General features: G+C 34.2%; 1 protein-coding gene, 2 non-coding genes and 1 pseudogene across 4 annotated transcripts; 2 read left to right on the top strand and 2 right to left on the bottom strand.

Annotated features, from left to right (window-relative positions):
* Nucleotides 1-408: 408 nt before the first annotated feature.
* On the bottom strand, nt 409-514 carry LOC147789187 (small nucleolar RNA R71). The gene has a single exon (XR_015412023.1). It is a non-coding gene; the product is annotated as a small nucleolar RNA R71 (small nucleolar RNA).
* Nucleotides 515-1,931: 1,417 nt separating this feature from the next.
* On the top strand, nt 1,932-3,939 carry LOC111811250 (polygalacturonase-like). Its single transcript, XM_023698012.2, has 4 exons — nt 1,932-2,387; nt 2,503-2,792; nt 2,970-3,198; nt 3,595-3,939. The coding sequence occupies exons 1-4, from the start codon at nt 1,944-1,946 to the stop codon at nt 3,814-3,816; spliced, it is 1,185 nt and encodes a 394-aa protein (XP_023553780.2). The 5' UTR covers nt 1,932-1,943; the 3' UTR covers nt 3,817-3,939.
* Nucleotides 3,940-21,128: 17,189 nt separating this feature from the next.
* On the bottom strand, nt 21,129-21,234 carry LOC147789186 (small nucleolar RNA R71). The gene has a single exon (XR_015412024.1). It is a non-coding gene; the product is annotated as a small nucleolar RNA R71 (small nucleolar RNA).
* A 1,464-nt stretch (nt 21,235-22,698) lies between these two features.
* On the top strand, nt 22,699-24,630 carry LOC147789185 (polygalacturonase-like; annotated as a pseudogene). Its single transcript, XR_015412001.1, has 4 exons — nt 22,699-23,142; nt 23,257-23,544; nt 23,704-23,932; nt 24,307-24,630. The product of XR_015412001.1 is annotated as a polygalacturonase-like (transcript).
* Nucleotides 24,631-24,902: the final 272 nt, after the last annotated feature.

Raw genomic sequence — 24,902 nt, 5'->3', positions numbered from 1 at the left:
GTCTGAACTTTTTCGTTGCTGAAATTTCTGCTGCGAAATTTGGTGCATGACCACCCCTAAAGGTTTGAAATGTATTATAGACCCCAAAATAGAGAAAATCTTGAGAACAAAAGTTTTGGGAACAAAGTTGAGAATGACATAATAGAATATACATCAAGGAGTCCTTGGAACCCAACCAAATCAAGAGTTTGAAAATATAATAGTGATGGCGACTCGAGAGGATCCTTGTTAATACTATTCATTTAGCAAATAATAGGGAAAGAGCAATAGAAGTATAGCCCAGCTTTGAAGGTGCTAAATTCGTGCATTGTCAGGCCGAAAATGCAAGTTACCCACTAGAAATTGATTCTTGGAATAATTTAGTAGAGAAAATTTTGATTAAGTATTTTCCACCCACTAAAAATGCACAGTTCAAAAGTGAAATTGTTGTTTTTCAACCGTTTGAAGATTAAACACTAAGTGAAGTTTGGGAGAGATTCAAGGAGATACTTAGAAAGTGTCATCACCATGGACTTCCCCATTGTATCTAAATGAAAACTTTCTACAATGGACGAAATATTGCTACTAAACAAGTGGTGGATGCTTCCCCTAGTACAACCATCTTACGACGAACTTATGGGATCCTAGAAAGAATAGCATCTATACAATAGTCGGTAGACTAATGTGAAGAGCAATCTAGGAAAGATTCAATTTAATTACCTAGAGAAAAAGAATTGACTAAACCTTTGCTTCTAACTATACCATGTGTTAAATTTAAGAAAAAAATGTAACTAGGTTTAAATCTCTAATTAAAAATAGGCTTCAATTTAACAAAAATAAAAAATGATCTTTGATCTAATAAAAAACATGGTTCAATTTAATCTAAAAAGAGAAAGGAATATACGTGATTCAACCCGGCTTCGACTACTACCTAAACACAAGAGTTCAATTTAACCAGAAAGAGCAAAGAAATGCAATTAACTCAATCATACTTCAATCCCTAACTAAAGATCAACATTCGATTTAACCAGAAAGGTACAAGAAATGACTTGACTCGACCACGGTTTGTTCTTTAACTAAATACAAGGGTAAATATTACAAAAGAAAAAGAAAAGAAAAGAAAAGAAAAGGACTTAACTCGAACAACCTTCGACTTCTAAATAAATAATAAGATTAAGTTTAACCAAAATGAAAAAAAGAACACCTATGAGTGATAGAAACGGTCAAAATAGCCAATGAACAATAGAAGTCTATATTAATAAACTATAAAAACATTATATGATTGATAGAGTTCATAAACTTGTTACATTTGAAAATTGTGTGGCATATTGACAAATAGAAAGTTAAAGACTTTTCATAATATTGCGTATATGGTAGCGTTTTGTCATCATTATCATTTTAATTATCACCAATCATCATTATCGAGATTTTATTTAAGATCACTATACAAAGTAGTAAAAAATTCTTATTATAGTAAGAAATTTAGAAGTTGCTCCAAAATGGAAAAAGAAACCATCCAAAAAAGGCAACAATCATGAATACTAATGGAATATTATTTGTATATTATCTATGCAAGTCTGACCGTTGACTCAAACAAGACATTTTCTTCGTAAAAACTCGAAGATTATAAATAATTATTAGTATGTTTCTCAAAATCGCTCTTACAAATTAACGCACACATTCTTTATGTTCTGCGTTTCCTAAATTTTGTCAAAATAAATCTTTTGATGATAGTAATAACTTTCCAAAACCACATCCACTTTTTGAATTAGTTTTAAATAACTTTCCAAAAGTATTTAAAAAAGTATTAACCATTTAAAAAGTGACCATAAATGATAATCATATCTATCCGAACTACTTGCATGCAAAAGGAAGCATGCATTAGCATTAGCCTATAAATATCATAGCTCTTCGGTTTTCATCTTTCACATTTATCACATATATTTGTACAATTCAGTTTTCATATGGCTCTCTGTGAAACCTTAATGCTTCTTCTTTCCCTTCCGCTACTTCTACTTTTGAACCATGCCTTGGCTGATGGATTAACCTTAGATATTGTTAGTCTTGGAGCCAAGCCTGATGGAAAGACCGATGCCTCGCCTGTACTTCAAACAGCATGGGCCAAGGCTTGTGACTCGACGGGACCAACTACTATTCACGTGCCCATAGGCACATTCTACGTTCAAAGTGGGAGCTTTAATGGGCCTTGTAAGAACAATGCTATTACTATTCACATTGATGGCACTCTTGTGGCTTCCTCGGACATTCAAGTTCTAGCTAAAACTAAAGCTTGGATTGGGTTTAAAGACGTAAATGGGCTTTCCATTCATGGCGGTGTTATTGATGGGAAAGGATCTGGCATATGGAATTGTAAACACTCAGGGAATGATTGCCCCGATGGAGCACGGGTATGCATTATTTAAGTTTGGCTAGATATAACAAAATTTAAAAATTTGTCTCGAGGGAAAGTTGAAATAAAATGCATTGTACTAATTCTTGCTGTGAATTGTTTTGAATTTGTAGAATCTTGAAATCACAAATGCACAAAATGTTATCATCAATGGATTAACTTCAATTAATAGCCAAATATTTAACATTGTGGTGCATGGTTGCCAAAATGTGAACATTCAAGGAGTGAAGGTTTCGGATCCTGGCGATAGTCCGAACACAGATGGCATCCATGTGCAGGAGTCATCAGATGTGACCATCCTCAGTTCCAACATCGGCACCGGTGACGACTGCATCTCAATTGGTCCAGGAACCACCAACTTATGGATAGAAAGTGTTACATGTGGACCTGGACACGGAATCAGGTAGATGACAACAAATAATTTTTGGAAATTATTTTGTTGGTATGAAAAATATATTTGAAATTATAAAACCAAATATAAAATTAGATTTTGAATGAATAAACATACGTTTTAGAAATTTTTTTATCTTGAACATGGTGATTTTAACTATTTCACTATTTGTTGAATATGTGTTTGTAGCATTGGGAGTTTGGGGAAGTCAGCGGATGAGCCTGGAGTGAAAAATGTGACAGTTACATCATCGACTTTTAGCGAGACTACGAATGGAGTGAGGATTAAGTCTTGGGGAAGACCAAGCAGTGGGTTTGCTACGGATATTCATTTTCAACACATTACTTTGGATAAGGTGAAGAACCCTATCATAATTGATCAAGATTACTGTCCACATGACAAAGGTTGCCCCCATCAGGTATATTTTCTCACTAATCCTCGACATGTTAACTTCTTCCAAATTATATTTAACTTTAAATTTGATTAATAGGGTTTAAATTTTATATTTCATACGTAATTTTTTTTTTTTTTTTTTTTTTTTTTTTTTTACCTTCAACAAGTTGGAATTTATCTTGTCCAAGATGTGTGTTAAATTAGGAACATTACTTCGGCTACACTTTTAGGTAATGAATTGTGGTGGACAATGTAACATTCACATATCTTCAAAAGAGTGTTATATTATCCACTTTGATCATCCTAAGCTTTTATGGCTTTATTTTTTTGATTTTCACATAAAAGATCTTGTACCATTTGAGATAGTTGTCTTTATTCAATTTTCATGCCATATTTTGATTGTTCTTATTGGCATGAATAGGATTCGGGAGTAAAAATTAGCGACGTAACCTACGAAGATATCAAGGGAACATCAGCCACTGAAATAGGAGTCAAATTTGATTGTAGCCCAACAAATCCTTGCACTGGACTCACCTTGGAAGACATTAAAGTGACTTATGATGGTCAAATTGCTAAAGCTTCCTGCAAAGGTGCCAAAGGAACTGCATCTGGTGTAGTTGAACCGGCTAGTTGTTTAGAATAGACGAACTTAATTTTGGTGTTAGCCTATTAGGTAGTGTATTACAAAGGTGCAAATTGGAGTTTTATTGCTTCAACCTAATAAACGACCTCTTATGAATTTGAATATCAAAAAATGTTCTACATCAAAAATGTACCATTAATTTTTAATATAGTAATTAATTGGTGTGGAAAAGCTTATTGTCCTCTAAATTGGTCCTCTACTTCATTTCATTGTCCCTAAGTTTAGACAGATAATCAATATTAGCCTTAAAATCAATGCAACTAAGCCATAAAAAACTCTAGGAAATATCAACGAAAAAAGTTGCTAAATTTGGAAATTCTTTAAAGTGGGGAAGAATGTATTTTATGTTACATGAAAAAAAAAGTATTTTATGTTTTTGTATTTATTTAATAATAATCTTAATCATCATCCTCAAATAATTTAATTTAATAAAATTATATAAACTAATTACATACTTAAATGGAATAATTAATTATACTTCTTATATTTCAAAAATCAAATATAGTTAGTTTATCTTACTCGTTCAAACATAAAAATACAGATATAAAAATACATTTATTGTCCCTAACAGATGCGTTTTAAAACCTTGTGGGAAAGCGCGAGAGAGAAAGTCCAAAGAGGACAATATCTGCTAGCAGTGGACTTATTTTGTTATTAATGGTATCAAACAAGACACCGGGTGATGTGTCAGTGAGAACATTGTCCCCCAAGGAGACGGGATTGTGAGATCCCACATTGGTTGGAGAGAAGAACGAAACATTTCTTATAAAGGTGTGGAAACTTCTCCCTAATGCATTTTAAAACCTGAGGAGAAGCCTGAAGGGACAATATAGAAGGGAACAAAGCATTTCTTATAAGGGTGTGGAAACCTCTCCCTAGCAATCGTGCTTTAAAACCTTGAGTGGTAGCTCGAAACGAAAAACCTAAAGATGACAATATCTGCTAGCTGTAGACTTGGACTTTTACAATTTAAAACTTTCTTCTCTTAGATGGATTTTGAATTCGGGCAAATTGGATGTATATTACTTCTCTACACACGTGTGAGTGTGGACTCTATGGACGGTTTTCGGACACCCAGAGGAAATAGTGACCGTCGTAGCATCATGGTAAACATGATGGTCATTTCAATCTTATAGTTTACATGTCTGTATTCATGATAAAGGGGATGTATTCTGATGCACGAAAACAAACAATTATACATGAAGTCCCCATATTTATTTATCGTGGCATAATAAATCATGCAAGACAATCCCCATTCTTTCATCACATATTACAGTTAGTGATATGCCTACATAAAATTCTTATAAAATCATTTCATTCCTAACACAATTTTCAAATCATGGCATACAGGTTTTTCATCGTATTTCCTTATTTCAACGCATAACATAGCATATTATGACCTAACGTAACATATCATAGTACATTATGACATTTCATAACATAACATAGCTTACGGTAACACAACATGACATTTAATTTATATCATAATATTATTTGGCATATCATACAGCGACACATAACATAACATCACATATCAAATCATATCACACATATGACATGTGGAATGCTACTGAGCACATGGCATCATACATAAAGCAATTCTTCTAACCAAAACGATAATAGAGTTGCTTACTTGGTTGACTTAGATCGAAATTACTAATTATTCTTTGCAAAAGCATGAATATGCTCCTCAAGGTTCAATTCAACCTCACATCCATCTTCTTGATAATATTAATAAAAACAAAATTACTGCACAGATCAATACGTTGTAGTCTAATTATGGAGGATAAAGAAATATTTCGACATATCTACTAGATCATTTAACAATTTTTTAATCTTTCAATTTAGATTTAACGTTTATTGGATATAAATGTCTAACAAATAGAATACCTACTAACATACTAGGATAGATTTTATAATATATTTGGGTACTTATATAAATGAAAATATATATTTTTTATAATATTATATTCACTCGTTACCCACCATTTAATACTTTTCATATCTTTCCTTTTAAGTATGTGTTTTTTTTTTATTCTATTCACGAAGTTACTTTTAGCCAATTTTAATAGATTCTTAATTTCTTTTGAATGGCTAGGATGACGATCTGTTTTCCTATAATAATTAAATTGTTCTTGGAGTTTAATTTTGTAACCCCTTCAAGTTAATTCTAAGAAATTGATGAAATTTTGACGAAAAAGGAAATTTGGAAATGGACTTATTAAGAATCTACCACAACTTTTGAACGAAATAAGTTGTAGATAGAAGATTTAGGCAAGGAAGATGATATTTTAATATATTTACTTTTACTTTTATTCTTTTCAAAAGTGGAGAGATTTAATTGGAAGTGAGTATTATTTTTTTTTATTTTAAAGTTACACGTTTTCGGTTCAGATGTGATCTCAGTTCATTCATATACTTCTTATTTACTCGGGTATCACATGTTTATCCTAAAGTTCGATACTAAAGCCAATGAAAAAAAACTAACATTTTCCTATTTTCTTCACAAAAAAAAAAAACCTAATGACTCAAAATAGTTCTCATAAAAATGATATTCACCTATAGTCTTTAAACTTAACACTCCGAAAAAGAAAAAAAAAAAATACTATTATTGACCTTTTATAGCGTTGTCATTGGAAGGTTTATAAACTTTTGATGACAGATAATGAATTAATATGATTTGGGTTTTGTAGTTAGTATAATCCTCTTGAGAATTGTTCGAGTTCCCCCTTGGTTAATTAAGGAAAAAAATCATGACTGAGGGACACTATCTCCATTAGTACGAGGTATTTTGAAAAAACGAGAAGCAAAGTGTTGAGAGCTTATTATCTAATTTTAGTCATGTCAATAGAATCCTCAAATATCAAACAATAAAGTTGTGAGTCTCGAAATTTTTATTATTGATTCATGGCTGAACATAGGGTATACCTTATTCTCAATTTTCCACACAAATAATCAGATTTGAAGGATGAAATTTCAACTACAAACAAAATTATTAAATAAAGGTCAAAAAGCCCACGGCACACGTTACAAGTCATATTAATAGACAAAATAGTCAAAATTGCTAAGTGTGCAAATTTGAAATTTCGTGTTCAAAATTTTTTAAATCATATAAATATAAATTGGCACATAAATTATCTTGGACTTATTACAAATATGATTATAGAATCGATGTAGAATCGCTAACTAAAAACGTAAACATGTAAAACTAGTAAAAAATTCTTATATGGTAGGATGTTGTGTACTTATTTCAAAGTTGAATAAACAACAAAAATGGAAACACAATGATGAACCATAATGAAATGTGTGTTACTTTGAGAAGTTCATTTGGTCTTTTTATATATATAATATATATATATATATATATATATAATTATAGTCATATATATTTCAAGTACAACACGAACTTTAAATATATAGAATTGAGAAGTTAATTAATGTTGTTGGTACTCACTATATAAAAGGTAGATTTGGTGAGTTTTTATAATATACTTTTCCTATAATTTATAGTTATTATCATTGAATATAAGATCTTCCGATATTATTAAATTGAGTTTTTTCATTACAATTTTCGTTCTATATTGAACTTTTTAATGATTTTTTAAGTACTTAAAACGTGCAGGGAAAAATTAGCCTATAAATATCATTCCACGTCTCTTCCATTTTCGGATCGTTTACTTTCTTTTCTTCTCTAACTTATCACAAATACTTGAACAATTTAGTTTTCTTATGGCTCTTTTTGAAACTTTAAAGCTTCTTATTTCCTTTCAACCTTTGGCATTGATTAACATTTGATATTGTTAGTCTTGGAGCCAAGCCCGACGGGAAGATCAACGTCTCGCTTGCGCTTCAAACGGCAGACAAGGCCTGTGGCTTGTAATAACAAAAAATAATAATAAATAAATAAACAAAGAAATATACAAATAAAAATAATTATAAAAAAATGTTACTAAAAAAAAAAAATCCTCACTTCTCCCCCACTAACCTGTCATCCATTTCTGAATTATCTCTCCTCGACCCACTTTTTAGGAAAAAAAAAAAAAAAAAAAAAAAAAAAAATTAATTAAGTTCCTCTAAAAGAAACATAAAAACAACTAAAAGGCAAGATTGGAGAAAAACTAAAATGACAAACCAAAAGGCAAGATTTGAGAAAAACTAAAATGACGGCAGCTTGACATGAAGAGAGGGAGAAGCAGATTTATGTGAAGAAGTTTAATAAGTTGTATATTAAATCTTCCCTTCCTTTTATCCTAATTTCATTTTTAGAAAATCATAGCCCAATAATACGTTAAATCTTTCGAAGCCTATGCAATTGTTTAGATTTGAGTTAGAAATTAAATGTCAATAATTTTATATGAATTTTAGTAAATCACATCAATTAGTAATATCATATAAGTAATTATGAGTAATGTCAAATCAGTAATTTTATATCAGTGGCTAAATGAATCGATTAAAAATTGGCCAATGGGAACATAATAATATAATAATGAAACTATAGTACCTAATAAATTGTACGTTAGTTGGCATTGTATTGATAGACATATTTATATCCTAAGAAACATTAAATTTAAATGGAAAGATTAAGAATTTGTTAAATATTTAACAAAATTTAGGAATTAGAATTACCGAAGGAATTAGGTGAACATCTTTAATAGAGAGAAGCATCTTGGCACAAGTGAGAACGAATTCGAGGGACAAAAGCAAGATAATTTGGAGTTAGTGTTAGAACTTCGACTAAGGCCATCCAAATAAGTGGCTTACTATTTGATGTTGACACGTGATTCGTGATTCTGTATGTGTCACATATATTGATATGTGTGAATTATTTAGGAATCGATATGATTATGATATGATGTGTATATGTTATGATATGTGAATTGTATGATGATACTTATGGTACGATGTGCTCAATGATATATTTGAGATAGGATACAAGAAGGATGCGATAAACGTACTAATAGAACGATATGGTTTGGATATGATTATGATAGACTAATAGAACGATATGGTTAGGATATGTTCCTGTAACAGTAAGACTAGGATACATTCATGAAACGAAATGATTTATGAGATATTGTGATGTGATATGTTATGATATGATATGTATATGATGAAAATTGTTATGTCTGGAAGCATGGAATGTTATGATATGACATGTTTATGTAATCTGAATGATATGATATGATTGACATGCAAAACGACAAACTAGCATGAAATACAACCCCGACATCTGTAAGAAAGATATGATAAACGATATGAGAAATGATATGAATGACGATATGATATGTATAGTACGTAGCAGGGTTAGATTAAATAATAATGAAAATGGAAAAATATTGGGATCTCGTACATTATTGTGTGCTCATACATTGGGGGATACCCCTATTCCTTCACGATGGTACGAACCCGTACACTACTAGGCAGGAGAACGATCATTATGTTTGACATAATGTTGTCATGACGACTACTACTTTTAATGAGTGTACGATATGGAGAGCTACCAGAGTATGCTCGCCAGACAAGGAAAGCGGCCCAGTGGAGTGCAAACCGACTGGTGGGTCCACACTCACACGTGTGGACCGTGTGTAGAGTATAAAGTACACATTTAAGTTGCCCGTTAGGAGAGTACCATAGGAAAATAGACTGTTATGATAGGTTCCGTCATTGCATTTGCATGTTGTTGCAAACCCTAATAGTGGGGTCACTTACTGAGTATTTCTTTAAATACTCAGGCCACGTGCTACTTCTATTTCAGGTTAAGGCAAGGCATTCTCATACGGCTGACGATGACATCACAACTCGAGACCATGAAACATGCATAGGGTAGTCGCATTTATTTTCTTAGACTTAGGCTAGAATAAGATGCTTTTAATTTAAATGTTTATTTATTTTATTTAGTCTTTTGTTGTCATTTTAAAGGTGTTTTCAAAACATGTAAGTCCATGACGGCTGTGTTTTAAGATGAAGGTGATGTTTTATGAAAGTCTCAATGAAGTATTTCCGCATCAATGATCATGATATGTATTCAGTGGCTGTAACGACCTTAAATTTCCACATACTCAGAGTCGCTACTAACGTCTCATGCTCATCTCTAATAAGTAAATATAATTCTTACATGAACATCATTTATAACTTAAACTTCGAAAACCACTTAAAAGAATTTCTTCCATAGAAAACATAGCCATGGTCTTACATGTTTAAATATGAAATACTAAAATTTAGAGAAAATAAAAACAAATACAAAATAATTTAAAATGATGAAATGCAAAACAATATTCTAACTTAACACTAGGAGTTTAAATATGAGTCTACCCTATGCACGTGCCACAGTCTCTACTCGCGATGTCGTCGCCCTCCGTACAAATGCGCCTTGCCTTTACCTGAAAAATGATGTGGCACACGGCTTGAGTATTTCGAAGAATACTCAGTAAGTAGCCTCACTATAGGGGGCCATGCAAAGGCAAACACATACAATCATGATTTACGGACCTATCTCTAATCATTATAAGGGTGGCCTCTAGTCTCGGACAAATTGGATGTGTAGTACTTCCCTACACACGATTCACACGTGCGAGTGTGAATCCCCAGGGCGCTCGCACACCCCCTGGACCCTCTGGTCAAGCTAATCTGTAGCAACGTTCGGAGGTCAACGGAACCCCACAGTGTCATGCGCCTCATGAACACCCTCATCTGTGGCATTGGCACTCGTGCGCATTCGCACTTATCATCATACTGTGCGCGTCCGCACTCATCACCTCTAGGGGAAGTAGCCTTATGCTTATGAATATACAATATGCATGAGGTCCCTTTATATCCATCATAATGTCTCTTCTGGCACAACCCTCTAGTCTCATCTCTTTGTTACTCTAGGTAACACATACTTGTGGATATTTATACTAATATCATTTTCATGTACTTAGGGTTGCGTCCTTGTAACGCCCCTAATTTTCTAAACCTAATTAGTGATGTCACCCATGAATGCATAATTCATTACGCGGAAGCTCATCATAAATAACCTTGGAAAAAACACAACAGAGTCTTTCATAAAAATTCATAAATCCAAAACAAACCTATCTCCGAAAATAAACCTTTAATAACTGAATTCAAAATAAATCTAAATAAAATAATACTCAATACTATAACTTAAAACAGTCAAATAAACGTTAACTCCTCAAAATATCCCATCTCCAACTTCCATGGTGTCCTCAGCTCCGCCGTCAACTGTACATTAGGCCCTTGCCTTTACCTTACCTGAAAAATGTAGGTAGCACGTGACTTGAGTATTTTATGAAATACTCAGTAACTCACCCCACCGTTGGGGTCAGAAATGCAAACACATGCAACATATGAGAGGGACCTAACTTTTCATAAACTTTACATAGTCCTGGGCGCTTTTCTATTCTGGGTAGGGTTGGGTGTATGGTACTCCTTCACACACGGCCCATGTACGCGTACATGGACCCACCAGGCGGGCTCGTATACATACCCTTTGGGCCTGACTTGGTCAGGCAAAACGTGTCACACATCGCTAGACACCATAGAACAGAAAAGGGCCCGCATGATATCATGGCGAACATAAATATCGTAATTCATTCTTTCGTATCATAAAGGGAAGAATCCCGATGCACATGACATACATGTATGCATGAGGTCTAAGAATGTTTGATTAATCCACCACACCTAAATGGTGGGAAAGTTATCTTATTTATAATCAAATAAATTACAAGGATATGGAAAGATACCTAAGGTAATAAGGCTATAATAAAATATCAAATATAATATATATGTAAACTATAATTTATTACTAAATATCTTTAACACCCCACCGCAAGCTGAGCATCGGATTTGAATGAACGTGAAGCTTGGATCTGAAAAATTCAAAGAGGTTGAGAAACACTATTCGTGAAGATGTCAACAACCTGGTTCAGAGGAGGCATAGAGAAACACTTTCTTGGCCATCGAAAATTGTAGAGGGATTGCTGCTCAGCAGCGATGCTGCCTTGGCTTCGGCGAGAATATCTCTAACCCATGAAGAGGGATTGTCGCTTAGCGACGATGCTGTCTTGGCTCTGGTGAGAATATGTCTAACCCCAAGAAGTAGAAGGGGAAACCTAGAACAAGGGATAAAGACAATGTTGAAGCCGGAAGAGTCGCCACATTGGGCGAAGGAGCCAATTTTGGCGAGAAGGGCGGCGGCAACTTGGTTGGCGAAGAGGCTAGTGCGGCGCCCAGATTCCAAAGGTAAATCTCTGCAGAAGGTCGATGGGCTTATTGAGATTCTGTATATTTCCGAAGAGAACGCTGATGAAGATCCTAAGATTAGGGTTTCTGCGAAGGATGAAGGGAAAATTAGGAAGAAAATGAAAGAGGCTCTGTTTGGAAAAGGTGAGGTTGTATATACAGAGTATGGCGAAGGGTGATTTGAAAGTCAAAAGAGCGGAGCCAAAGAGTAATCAATCGACTCCGCCTGCGACAGCCATGGAGACTGCGCTTGCGGCATAAAAGCCAGGTGGTGGGCGAAGGAGCCAATTTTGGCGAGAAGGGCGGTGGCAACTTGGTTGGCGAAGAGGCCAGTGCGGCGCCCAGATTCCAAAGGTAAATCTCTGCAGAAGGTCGATGGACTTATCGAGATTCTGTATATTTCCGAAGAGAACGTTGATGAAGATCCTAAGATTAGGGTTTCTGCGAAGGATGAAGAGAAAATTGGGAAGAAAATGAAAGATGCTCTGTTTGGAAAAGGTGAGGTTGTATATACACAGTATGGCGAAGGGTGATTTGAAGGTCAAAAGAGCGGAGCCGAAGAATAATCAATCGACTCCGCCTGCGACAGCCATGGAGACTGCGCCTGTGGCATCAAAGCCAGGTGGTGGAGAAGAAGATGAATAGGGGATTCATAAGCCATTAAAAATAAAGGATCGGGGTTGCTAAACCGAAAGGGCTCTGATACCATAAGAATGTTTGATTAATCCACCACACCTAAATGGTGGGAGTTATCTTATTTATAATCAAATAAATTACAAGGATATGGAAAGATACCTATGGTAATAAGGCTATAATAAAATATCAAATATAATATATATGTAAACACAAAAAACTCTTAGAAACACCCACACTCAAAGATACCTCAACATTCTCAATAACCAGAAAGGATAATATGTCTTCACCCTGTAATTGACTTTCAGGGCACTAAACCTCAGGGAAAGATGTTTTGTGTATTTATTACTAAATATCCTTAACAAGATCCCTTAACATATCTAACATGACATTACATAAACATTGCTAACATGGCATATACGTTTCTTACATTACATGGCATCTCACATGACTTACATTACATGACATATTAGATAACATGAAAGTACATCCCAATTGCATAAACATCTCATGACATGGCTCGAAAATACTACGTGTATCCATGGCATCGATTCAACATTTTCATGGCATATATTACTAACATATCATTCATAACTTCACATAACATAAACAGTCAACAATCAACATAATTCATACATCACATAACATAAAACAATCGGCAGTCAACACAATCTATACATCACATAGTTATATCACATAAATATGGTGCATGCAGGAGCCACAGGGCACGCACCATCATACAACACGTAGTAAGCAAACTCCAACAGTAAGGTCACTTACCTCGATGGCCTTGGCCGAAGTCACTCACAACAAGCTAATCCCAACGGTTAAATACGTCCTATAATAACCACATAAAAACTTAGGAACCTTTCATAATATACCGTAGCTAAAATACCGTAGCTAAATCTCATGCTATTTATCAAAATAAACTCCCGACCCAATCTGTCTTTAACGGTTAGGAACCATACTAACCTCAAATGGTAAAACTAAAGCAAAAACGACTTCGGAAGGGCCAAAAACCTTGGAATCGATATATTATAGTTATATCGAGCTGATAAGCCTAGCTGCCGAGCCGACCAACTAAGCCGCCAAGCCAAGCTGCGGAAATTGACGGAACCGAGCCAATTTCATATACATGCGAGCCGAGCCGCACTGTGTACGCGTGCGAAGCTACCAGAGCTGTTGGGTGTGCGCATGCGGCTCGACACGATTCCAAAAACCTCGCCTTCCTTACCCAACAAGAGATGAAACCCTAATTTCCGCCTCCCCAATTCCGGCAACGCGCCGACGATCCCACAACGTCCTCAACACCGATTTCCGACGATCAACCTTCTTTGACACAATGATCCCGACATCAATACCTTACTTCCACTCGATTCTTCCTCCGAAGAGCAACCCCAATGTTCCGGAGGAAAGTTTGTAGAGAAAATCGTTTTCAAGGGATATAAAAGGTTGGGCATAGGAATATAAAAATAATCCCACAACATTTTCCAATAAGGCATTCTAGCGTTTTAAGATAAGGAAATTTAGAGAAATAGGAATATTTCTATTAGGTAATAAAACTATCTCAAGAAATCCTTCGATTTCCGGGGAGATTACATTTAATTATTTATTTTATTTTTATTTGATTTTATTTTATTCCAGAAACTTGAATCGTTACAATTTCCATTAACGTAATAACTTTTTGTTGAAAATTGCACCTTCTCCGGCTAGAATAAATGCATAACATAATATCTTGTCATTTATAGAAATAAAAATAAAATCTTAACTAAATAAGGAAAAAATGGAAAATCTGAATCGTTACAATTTATATCGATCTGACGACATGATGCAATATGACACTCATCATCATATAGCATGCTCAATATGGAAAACATCATCATATTAAGGTAAACGTCACGCAATCATCATACTCATCATATTGTCACAAAGTGCATCAAGCATATTAAGTACGTTATTCATTAAAATATATATATACTACGCACATCATCAAGCATCATAACTCATACATCATCATACACTCGTACATCATTATATACTAGTATACGACATCATACGATATAGCTCATACATCTTCATAACTCATAACTCATACATCATCACATACTATCATACAACATCGTATGACAGTTCATACATCACCATAAGCATACAATTTTTAGCTTATACTATAGTAAGGTCACTTATCTGATTAGCTTAAGTTGTCACGAATTTATCCTTGGAGATGCACGCTCGCACATGTAGGTTGTGTGTAGGAAAGTACTACACATCCAACTTAGTACGGACTGGAGGTCACCCCTAGGATGTTTTAATGATAGGTCTCTAGAGCATTATTGCATGTGTTTTCATTTTTCACGGCCACTACAGTGGGGTCACTTATTGAGTATTCTTTGAAATACTTAGGCCGTGTGCTACATCAATTTTTAAGTAAAGACAAGGGCCCCATATATGGTTGATAGTAGCATCGTAAAGCATAGACAATGACACGTGCATAGGCTAGAAGTATATTTCATTTTCTAGAATTAAGGTAGAATAGGTTGTTATGCATTTCATGTTTTTAAATTTATTTCATTATCATTTTCAATTTCAGTTTTGAATTATGTTTTGAACACGTAAGACCATGACGGTACTTTTATTGATGAATATATTTATGTTTGAAATCTAGGGTCCTTACATATCTAAAGTTTTTTTCTTCCAATAACTATTGTTACAGCTTGCCAAGCTACTTCCGTCATATCATCTCTCCCTATGGGCACATTCTCGACCAACAAATAGTTGAAGATTTCTGGATTGTCGTCACATGAAGCCTATCTTTGGCACAAGTGTACTCAAGGTACGACTCTCGTAGATCAAGCTCCTCAAAATCTACTAACAACATTTGCAAACCCATCAGTATGAAAAGTTCACTAACTACTAGTCCCCACATCGTCATAGAATCTAGTTGAGAGTAACTATTGAGGATTGTTAGGAGGGAGTCCCACATTGGATAATTTAGGGATGATCATGGGTTTATAAGTAAGGATTACATCTCCATTGATAATGAGGTCTTTTGGGGAAGCCCAAAGCAAAGCCACGAGAGCTTATGCTCAAAGTGGACAATATCATACTATTGTGGAGAGTTGTGATTCCTAACATAGTATCAAAGTCATGTCATAACTTAACTATGTCAATAGAATCCTCAAACGTTGAACAAAGAAGTTGTGAGCCTCGAAGGTGTAGTCAAAAGTGTCTGAAGTGTCGAACAAAGGGTGTACTTTGTTCGAGGACTCCAAAGAATGTGTCGAGCCTCGATTAAGAGGAGGTTGTTTGAGGGCTCCATAAGTCCCAAGGGAGGCTAAGTAAGAAATATATCTCCATTGATACCATTGATAACGAGGCCTTTTCGGGAAGCCCAAAGCAAAGTCATGAGAGCTTATTCTCAAAGTGGACAATGTCACACCATTGTGGAGAGTCGTGGTTTCTAACCGTAACCCCATAACCAATGCCCCCAACTGAATCGAGACTAAAAAGACGAAAGTGACAATAAATAAAATTAAGCTCCTAAACACCTCTCTACCTCATGTCTTTCTTTTCGTCTATACGAAGTTCCAATTGATTCCGAACTGATCATCAACTCGTCTTGTCCCTAGTCCCTTGTTGAAACTGGTTTACGGCGTGTCAACCTTGCCCGTTTCTACACTTAATCGAATTGTTCATGCTAAACCACTTACCCGCGTAGTCCCTGATCTCTACCAAGACCGGTTTACGAAGTCGCAACGTCGGTCTTAACTCGTTTCTACGCTCAATAGGTGTTCTTATGTTAACACCTACTCGTGTAGTCCCTAGTCCACCAAAGAAGGACTGGTTTATAGGTTCACCTATTTCTACCAATTGGGGCTCTCCACCTACTCGTGTAATCCCTAGTCCAACCAGGACTGAGGTTCCTCTGTTTCTACACTACCTTTGATTTTACATGTAAACCACCCTAATTATAGCACTCTAATCTTAATTGTGATCTTGATGCGTGCTCTACTAGAAAAAAAATATAACTAGCAACCGTCTCTACTACATAAATGCATGAAAGTCATGACATAAATCATACACACGATCAACAATCAAACAAGCTCAACAGGGAGATAACATTCATCAATCACCCGAAGAACAGATCAGAATATCCCTTCCTCCATCATACCACATCGAAAAACATTAATTAGACATGCTTCTCAATTCCCTTGCTCTATGGGCAATTTCATAATTTTATAGTGTATGTCATAATTACACATGTTCTAACCACATAAGGTCATCATGCTTGCATACTAACTTGTCCTAGCGATCCCTTCTAGTATTACTTGCCTTAAATTAAGATTGTTACTCATTTGAATGAAGCATATCCTTTGAAACTTGTTTTTCCACTAGTTGGGACACCCAAATTTCTTGAAAGCTCTCTGGTAAACCATGAATCAAGTCAAATTTAGGCCCGTATGCATCAAAACTAGGACGAAATACAATCAAATAGGAGTCAAATCAGGTTAAAAGGAGAACGTCACGCGTTGGTTCACAGGCCCCACGTGCACAAACACACGCGCGTACGAGCGCGCCTGAGGGGAGGGCGTGCTCTAAGGTGTTGCCACATGGCGCAACCTAAATGGTCCACCAAGGTCGAGGGCGTGAGTTTGAAACTATGGGCCCTCGTTGGGAGTCTGGTTTTTCTTACGCTGAGTCGGGTCAGATCATCTTTTCAGGACGCACGCAGGTTTTTGGGTAGCCGGCCTTCGAGTCCTGCCTAACGTAATATTTTCTTTATTTTTTCTCCACCAATGCACCCGTCCTTTCTTTCCTCCTCAATGCCTCAAATGTGTCCCCCGGTTGTTCATCTTATTTCTTCTCAACACTGCGATTTCTAAAAAATCAATTATTTTCTATTTTCTTTCTATTTTCATATTTCTTTCTACATAACTTGAATTAATACGATTCCTTCCCAAGATTTGTAGAAGATATATCCATCTACAAGTATGTATTTTTCTTGTAATTTATTTCTAATTACATAGATAATTAACTTAGTCCAAAGTTAGCAAGAAACAGAGAATATCGAAACTCCTATTTATAATCTGAATCAACCAACTCCCTTCAAAGATTATGAGCTCCATCCTCCCTAGATTAACCTACTCAAATTTCAGAACCTTACTCCCAATATTTCTCACATTTATGAGGGAAATCTTAAAGCAAAATTTTAAGAATTTACCTTCGGATTTTCTTCGTTCCTTGACGTTTTTATACGATTCAAAGGTCCATGAAGGATTTGTGAAGAAAGCTCGACAAAAATCAGACTCCTCCTGACTGATAGGAGTTGTGGCGATTACCTCTCATTCTCTCTCTAGAACATTCCTTGATGGATTCCAAACTATAAAAATGTTATATCATTGATGGATTCCAAAAAATTGTTACATTTAGAAATTGTGTGATATGTTTACAAATAAAAAGTCAAAGACTTTCCATAATATTGCGTATATGATAGCATATGGTCAATATTATCATTTTGAATATCACCGAACATCTTTGTCGAGATTTTATTTAGGATGTCTATCCAAAATATGTCAAACACATAAAATAAGAAATTTTTATTCGGAAGTTTAAAAGTTGCCCCAAAATGGAAGTAGAAACATCCAATAAAGGCAAGACAATCATGCAAGTTCAATGGTCGGTGAACAAGATAATTGTCAACAGGTTTCTCAAATTTGATGCACACATTCTTTACTTTCTTATAATAAGTTTATTTTACTTTTATTGAATACTTTTATAAAAATTTATAGCCCTCGAATGTAAAATCTTCTGAGTCATCTAAATTTTGTCAAATTAAATCTTTTAATTATAATAATATTTTTCAAAATCACATATCAAAGTATATCACACATATGACATGTGTAAGCCATTGGGCACATGTCATCATACATAAACAATTTTTTCAACCAAACAGATAGTAGAGCCACTTGGTTGGCCTATGTCAGAATTACTAATTATTCTTTGCACCAGACTGAATCTGCTCTTCAAGGTTCAATTCAACTTCAGATCCATTTTCTTGATGATATCAATTAAAACAAAATGACGGCAAAATTCAGCCACATTATAGTCCAATTATTGAAAGTAAGGAAATACCTAGATATATCTATTCAATTTTTTTGTGATTGAATTCTATCAAGTTTGTTTTCGGAGAGAAATAAGTACCTCTATATATATATATATAATTAGCCTAAATAATTCATTTAAATTATTAGGTTAGTAAACTTTATTAAATATTTAACTAATTTTTAATCTTTTAATTTAGATTTAATGTTTATTGACATATAAATGTCTAAGAAATAGGGTGCCACTTTGTATACTTGAAGAATTACTAGTATAAATAAAAATATATGTTTTTTTTTTTATAATATTACATTAATTTGTACCAACAATTTTATATTTTTTTAGGTATTTTTTTTTTTTTTCTTTTTCTTTTCTTGTTCCCATGTTATTTTGATCAATTTTAGTAGATTCTTAATTTTTTTAATGGCTATAGTGATGGGATTTCCTAGAACACTTAAATTGATATTTAATTTTCTAATACACTTCAACTTAAATCTAACAAAATTGATGAAATGTTGACGAAAAATGAAATTTGAAAATTGATTTGCTTGGATTTCAACTACGTAATATTGAGAGTTGTATAAACATAACACCCGGACCAAACAAACTCGAATTAAACAAACATAATTCAACTAGTTGATTCTTAACCTTTGTATCCAAGCAACTCAAAACATTTCTCATAAAAAATGTTATTGACCCCTGTCTTTCCACGACACTCCAAGAAACACTATTGTACTTCTGTAACATTTCTGAAACGTTATAATAGGCGATTTAAACTAATGGTAGAAATTTTAAACAACATTAAAAGAACTTATTTGAAGGTTTATAAACCCATCACTTTCTGGCCAATCACGTAATGAATTCATATGGTTTAAGCTTTGTGAGAATTGTTGGAGTCCTACCTTAATTAATTAAGGAGAAAATCATTTATGTATGAGTGACGACACTATCTCCAAAAGAAAGTCTTGAGAGAGGTTATTATCTCAACTTTAGCTATGTTGGTAGAATTCTAAAATATCAAATAAAGAAGTTGTGAGTTTCAAAGGCATAGTCATAGTGATTCATGTGTCGAACAAAATGGTGTACTTTATTCGAGAAATTCAAAAGAAATTCAAAGGGGCTATTAGATGTAGAAGGAGGCAACACTATTTTTGGCCATTGAACAAAATCCAAGGAATCAACAATTAGCACTTTCCATCACATAATAAGCATAATTGAAGGATGAAATTCTTACTACGACAATGATCAAACAGTATCAAAGATTAGTCGTAGTGATTTATGTGTCGAACCAATGGTATATTTTATTTTAGGACTCTGAGAATGAGTTGAGCCTCAATTAAGGAGGGGTTGTTGGAGGATCAAGGAGGCCTTATGCTCAAAATAAACAATATCATACCAATATGTAGGGTCATTGCTTCTAACCTTTCTTTTGGGCCATTGAACAAAATCGATATATAATCCGCACTTTTACACGACAAATAAGCAGATTTGGAGGACGAAATTTTTACTACGACAATAATCAATCAAATATATCATAGGCTTTTGTAGAACCAAATTATTAAACAATGAAATACAACGAAAAGAAGGAGATAAAAGAATCCTTATTCAGCAACGGATGACAAATAAACTTAGAATGACAAATCAATCAAATAAATCTCTCGGTCCAACACTCTATGCAACAAAACATTCTTCATATTCATCTGCCATAATTTCCAATCTTTATTTACCACGAGCCGGAGGAAACTGTATGACAGTGATCTTGGTGACTAGACTAAAAGTTTCATCATATTCTAGTCCATATGGTTGAGAGATTCTTGGGGCTACAGTTTGAGCTTTGTATCTTTCGATTGATCCATCCGAAGTACACTTTATTTTGTAAATCCACTTGCAAGAGATAGATTTGACATCTCCTCGTCTTGGTATGACATCATCTCCTAGTCTTTGTAAAGTCTGAGCTTTTTCGTTGCTGAATTTCCTACTACAAAATTTGGTGTATGACCCCTATAGGTTTGAAATATATTATAGACCCCAAAAGAGAGAATCTTTAGGCCATAGTTTTGGGAGCAAAGTTGAGAACGACATAATAGAATATACATCAATGAGACCTTGTAGCCCAACCAAGTCAAAAGTTTGAAAATATAATAGTGATGGCCAATCTAGAGAATCCTTGTTAATACTATTCATTTAGCAAATGACGAGGAAAGTAATCAAAGCATAGCCCGGAGCTAAATTCGTGTATTATCATGCCCAAAATGCAAGCTATCCACTGGAAATTAATTCTTGGAATAGTCTAGTAGAGAAAATTTTAATCAAGTATTTTCCACCCACTAGAAATGAACAGTTCAAAAATGAAATTGTTGCTTTTCAACGGTTTGATGATTAAACACTAAGTGAAGCTTAGGAGAGATTTAAAAAGATATTTAGAAAGTGTCATCACCATGGATTACCCCATTGTATCCAAATGAAAATTTTCTACAATGGACTGAATATTGCTACTAAACCAGTGGTAGATGCTTCTGCTAGTACAACTATCATACTATGAATTTATGAAATCCTCGAAAGAATAGCATCTATACAATGGTCAGTGTGAAGAGCAATCTAGGAAAGATTCAATTTAACTACCCTAGAAAAAAAAGAATTGACTAAACTTGACTGAACATTTACTTCTAACAATACCATGGGTTAAATTTAGGAAAAAAATGTAACTAATTAAAAATAGACTTCAATTTAACAAAAATAAAAAATGAGGCCTAACTCAATTGGATCTTTAAATAAAAAACATGTTCAATTTAGCCTAAAAAGAGAAAGGAATAGACTTGACTCCACCGGACTTCGACTACTAACTAAACACGAGAGTTCAATTTAACCAGAAAGAACAAAGAAATTCTATTAACTTAACCATAATTCAATTCCTAACTATAGATCAACATTCGATTTAATCAGAAAGGTACAAAAATGACTTGACTCGACCATGCTTTTTTCTTTAACTAAGTACAAGGGTAAATGTTACAAAAAAATAAGATAAGAAAAGGACTTGACTCGAACACCTTTCAACTTCTAAATATATAATAAGATTAAGTTTAACCAAAATGAAAAAAAGAATACCTACGAGTGATAGAAACTGTCAAAATAGCCAATCAATAGTAAAAGTCTATATGGATAAACTATAAAAACATTATATGATTGATAGAGTTCATAAACTTGTTCCATTTGAAAATTGTGTGATACATTGACAAATAAAAAGTTAAAGACTTTTCATAGCATTGCGTATATGGTAGCGTATGGTCATCATTATCATTCTGAGCATCACCTATCATTATTATTGAGATTTGATTTGAGATCACTCGATGACTCTACAAAGTAGTAAGAAATTCTTATTATAGTAGGAAGTTTAGAGGTTGCTCCAAAATGGAAAAAGAAACCTCCAAAAAAGGCAACATTCATGAATACCAATGGAATATTATTTCTATATTATCTATGCAAGTCATATGGTTGACTCAAACAAGATATTTTTTTCAGTAACAACTCGAAGAACAACTCGAAGATTATAATTATCAGCACGTTTCTCAAAATCACTCTGGCAAATTTAAACGCACACCTTCTTTATTTTCTACGTTGCCTAAATTTGTCAAAATAAATCTTTCCATTATAATAATAATTTTCAAAATCATTTCAACTTTTTGAATAGTTTTAAATGACTTTTCAAAAGTATTTAAAAAAGTGATTTTAACCATTTAAAAAGTGACCATAAATGATAATCATATCTATCAGAACTACTTGCATGCAAACTGAAGCATGCATTAGCATTAGCCTATAAATATCACTCCATTAACTCTTCCGTTTTCCCATCAGTTACTTCCTTTTCATCTTTCAAATTTATCACAAATATTTGTACAATTCAGTTTTCAAATGGCTCTCTATGGAACCTTAATGCTTCTACTTTCCTTTCTGCTACTTCTGCTTTTGAACTATGTCTTGGCTGATGGATTAACCTTAGATATTGTTAGTCTTGGAGCCAAGTCCGATGGAAAGACCGATGCCTCGCCTGTACTTCAAACAGCATGGGCCAAGGCTTGTGACTCGACGGGACCAGGTACTATTCACGTGCCCATAGGCACATTCTACGTTCAAAGTGGGAGCTTTAATGGGCCTTGTAAGAACAATGCTATTACTATTATCATCGATGGCACTCTTGTGGCTTCCTCCGACATTCAAGTTCTAGCTAAAACTAAAGCTTGGATTGCGTTTAAAGACGTAAATGGGCTTTCCATTCATGGCGGTGTTATTGATGGAAAAGGATCTGGCATATGGGATTGTAAACACTCTGGGAATAATTGCCCCGATGGAGCACCGGTATGCATTAGTTAAGTTGGCTAGATATAACAAAATTTAAAAATTTGTCTTGAGGGAAAAGTTGAAAGAAAATGCATGGTACTAATTCTTGCTCTCCTTGTTTTGAATTTGTAGAATCTTGAAATCACAAATGCACAAAATGTTATCATCGATGGATTAGCTTCAATTAATAGCCAAATATTTAACATTGTGGTGCACGGTTGAAAATGTGAACATTCAAGGAGTGAAGGTCTCGGATCCGGGCGATAGTCCGAACACTGATGGCATCCATGTGCAGGAGTCATCAGATGTGACCATCCTCAGTTCCAACATCGGCACCGGTGATGACTGCATCTCAATTGGTCCAGGGATCACCAACTTATGGATAGAAAGTGTTACATGTGGACCTGGGCACGGAATCAGGTAGATGTCAACAAATAATTTTGGTATGAAAAATATATTTGAAATTATAAAACCAAATATAAAATTAGATTTTGAAGGAATAAAAACACGTTTTAGAAATTTTTTTATCTTGAACCTAGTGATTTTAACTATCACTATTTGTTGAAAATGTGTTTGTAGCATTGGGAGCTTGGGGAAGTCGGCAGATGAGCCTGGAGTGAAAAATGTGACAGTTACATCATCGACTTTTACCGAGAGTACGAATGGAGTGAGGATTAAGTCTTGGGCAAGACCAAGTAGTGGGTTCGCAACCGATATTCATTTTCAACACATTACTTTGGATAATGTGAAGAACCCTATCATAATTGATCAAAACTACTGTCCACATGATGAAGGCTGCCCCCATCAGGTATATTTTCTCATTAATCCTCGATAGGTTAACTTCTTACGAATTATATTTAACTTTAAATTTGATTAATAGAGATTAAATTTTAAATTTCATACGTAATTGATTTTTTTTTTTCTTTTTTTATCTTCAACGAGTTGGAATTTATCTTGTTCAAGACATGTGTTAAATTAGGAGCATTACTTCGGCTACACTTCTAGGTTATGAATTGTGGTGGACAATGTAACTTTCACATATCTCCAAAAGAGTGTTATATTATCCACTTTGATCATCATAAGCTTTTATGGTTTTCACATAAAAGATCTCGTGCCATTCAAGATAGTTGTCCTTATTAAATTTTCATGCCATGTTTTGATTGTTCTTGTTTGCATGAATAGGATTCGGGAGTAAAAATTAGCGAAGTAACTTACGAAGATATCAAGGGAACATCAGCCACTGAAATAGGAGTCAAATTTGATTGTAGCCCAACAAATCCTTGCACTGGACTCACCTTGGAAGACATTAAAGTGACTTATAATGATCAAATCGCTAAAGCTTCATGCAAAGGTGCCAAAGGAACTGCCTCTGGTGTGGTTGAACCTGCTAGTTGCTTAGAATAGACGAACTTAATTTTGGTGATAGCCTTACTTAGTGTATTACAAAGGTGAAAATTGGAGTTGTATTGCTTCAGCCTAATAAACGAACTCTTATGAATTTAAATATCGAAAAATGTTCTACATCCAAAATGTACCATTAGTTTTTAAATATAGTAATTAATGGGTGTGAAAAGCATATTGTCATGTAAATTGGTTCTCTACTTCACTTCATTGTCCCTCAAGTTTATAGATAGATAATCAATATTAGCCTTAAAATCAATGCAACTAAGCCATAAAAAACTTGAGGAAATATCAATAAAAAAAGTTGCTAAATTTGGAAATTTTTGAAAGAGAGGAAGAATGTATTTTATGTTTTTGTATTTATTTAATAATAATCT

This window comes from Cucurbita pepo, chromosome 15 (genome assembly GCF_057944985.1).
Source record: "Cucurbita pepo subsp. pepo isolate OVF chromosome 15, ASM5794498v1, whole genome shotgun sequence".
Lineage (NCBI taxonomy): Eukaryota > Viridiplantae > Streptophyta > Magnoliopsida > Cucurbitales > Cucurbitaceae > Cucurbita > Cucurbita pepo.
Note: the sequence above shows the minus strand (reverse complement) of the source record. Positions and strands in the feature narration are given on the sequence as shown.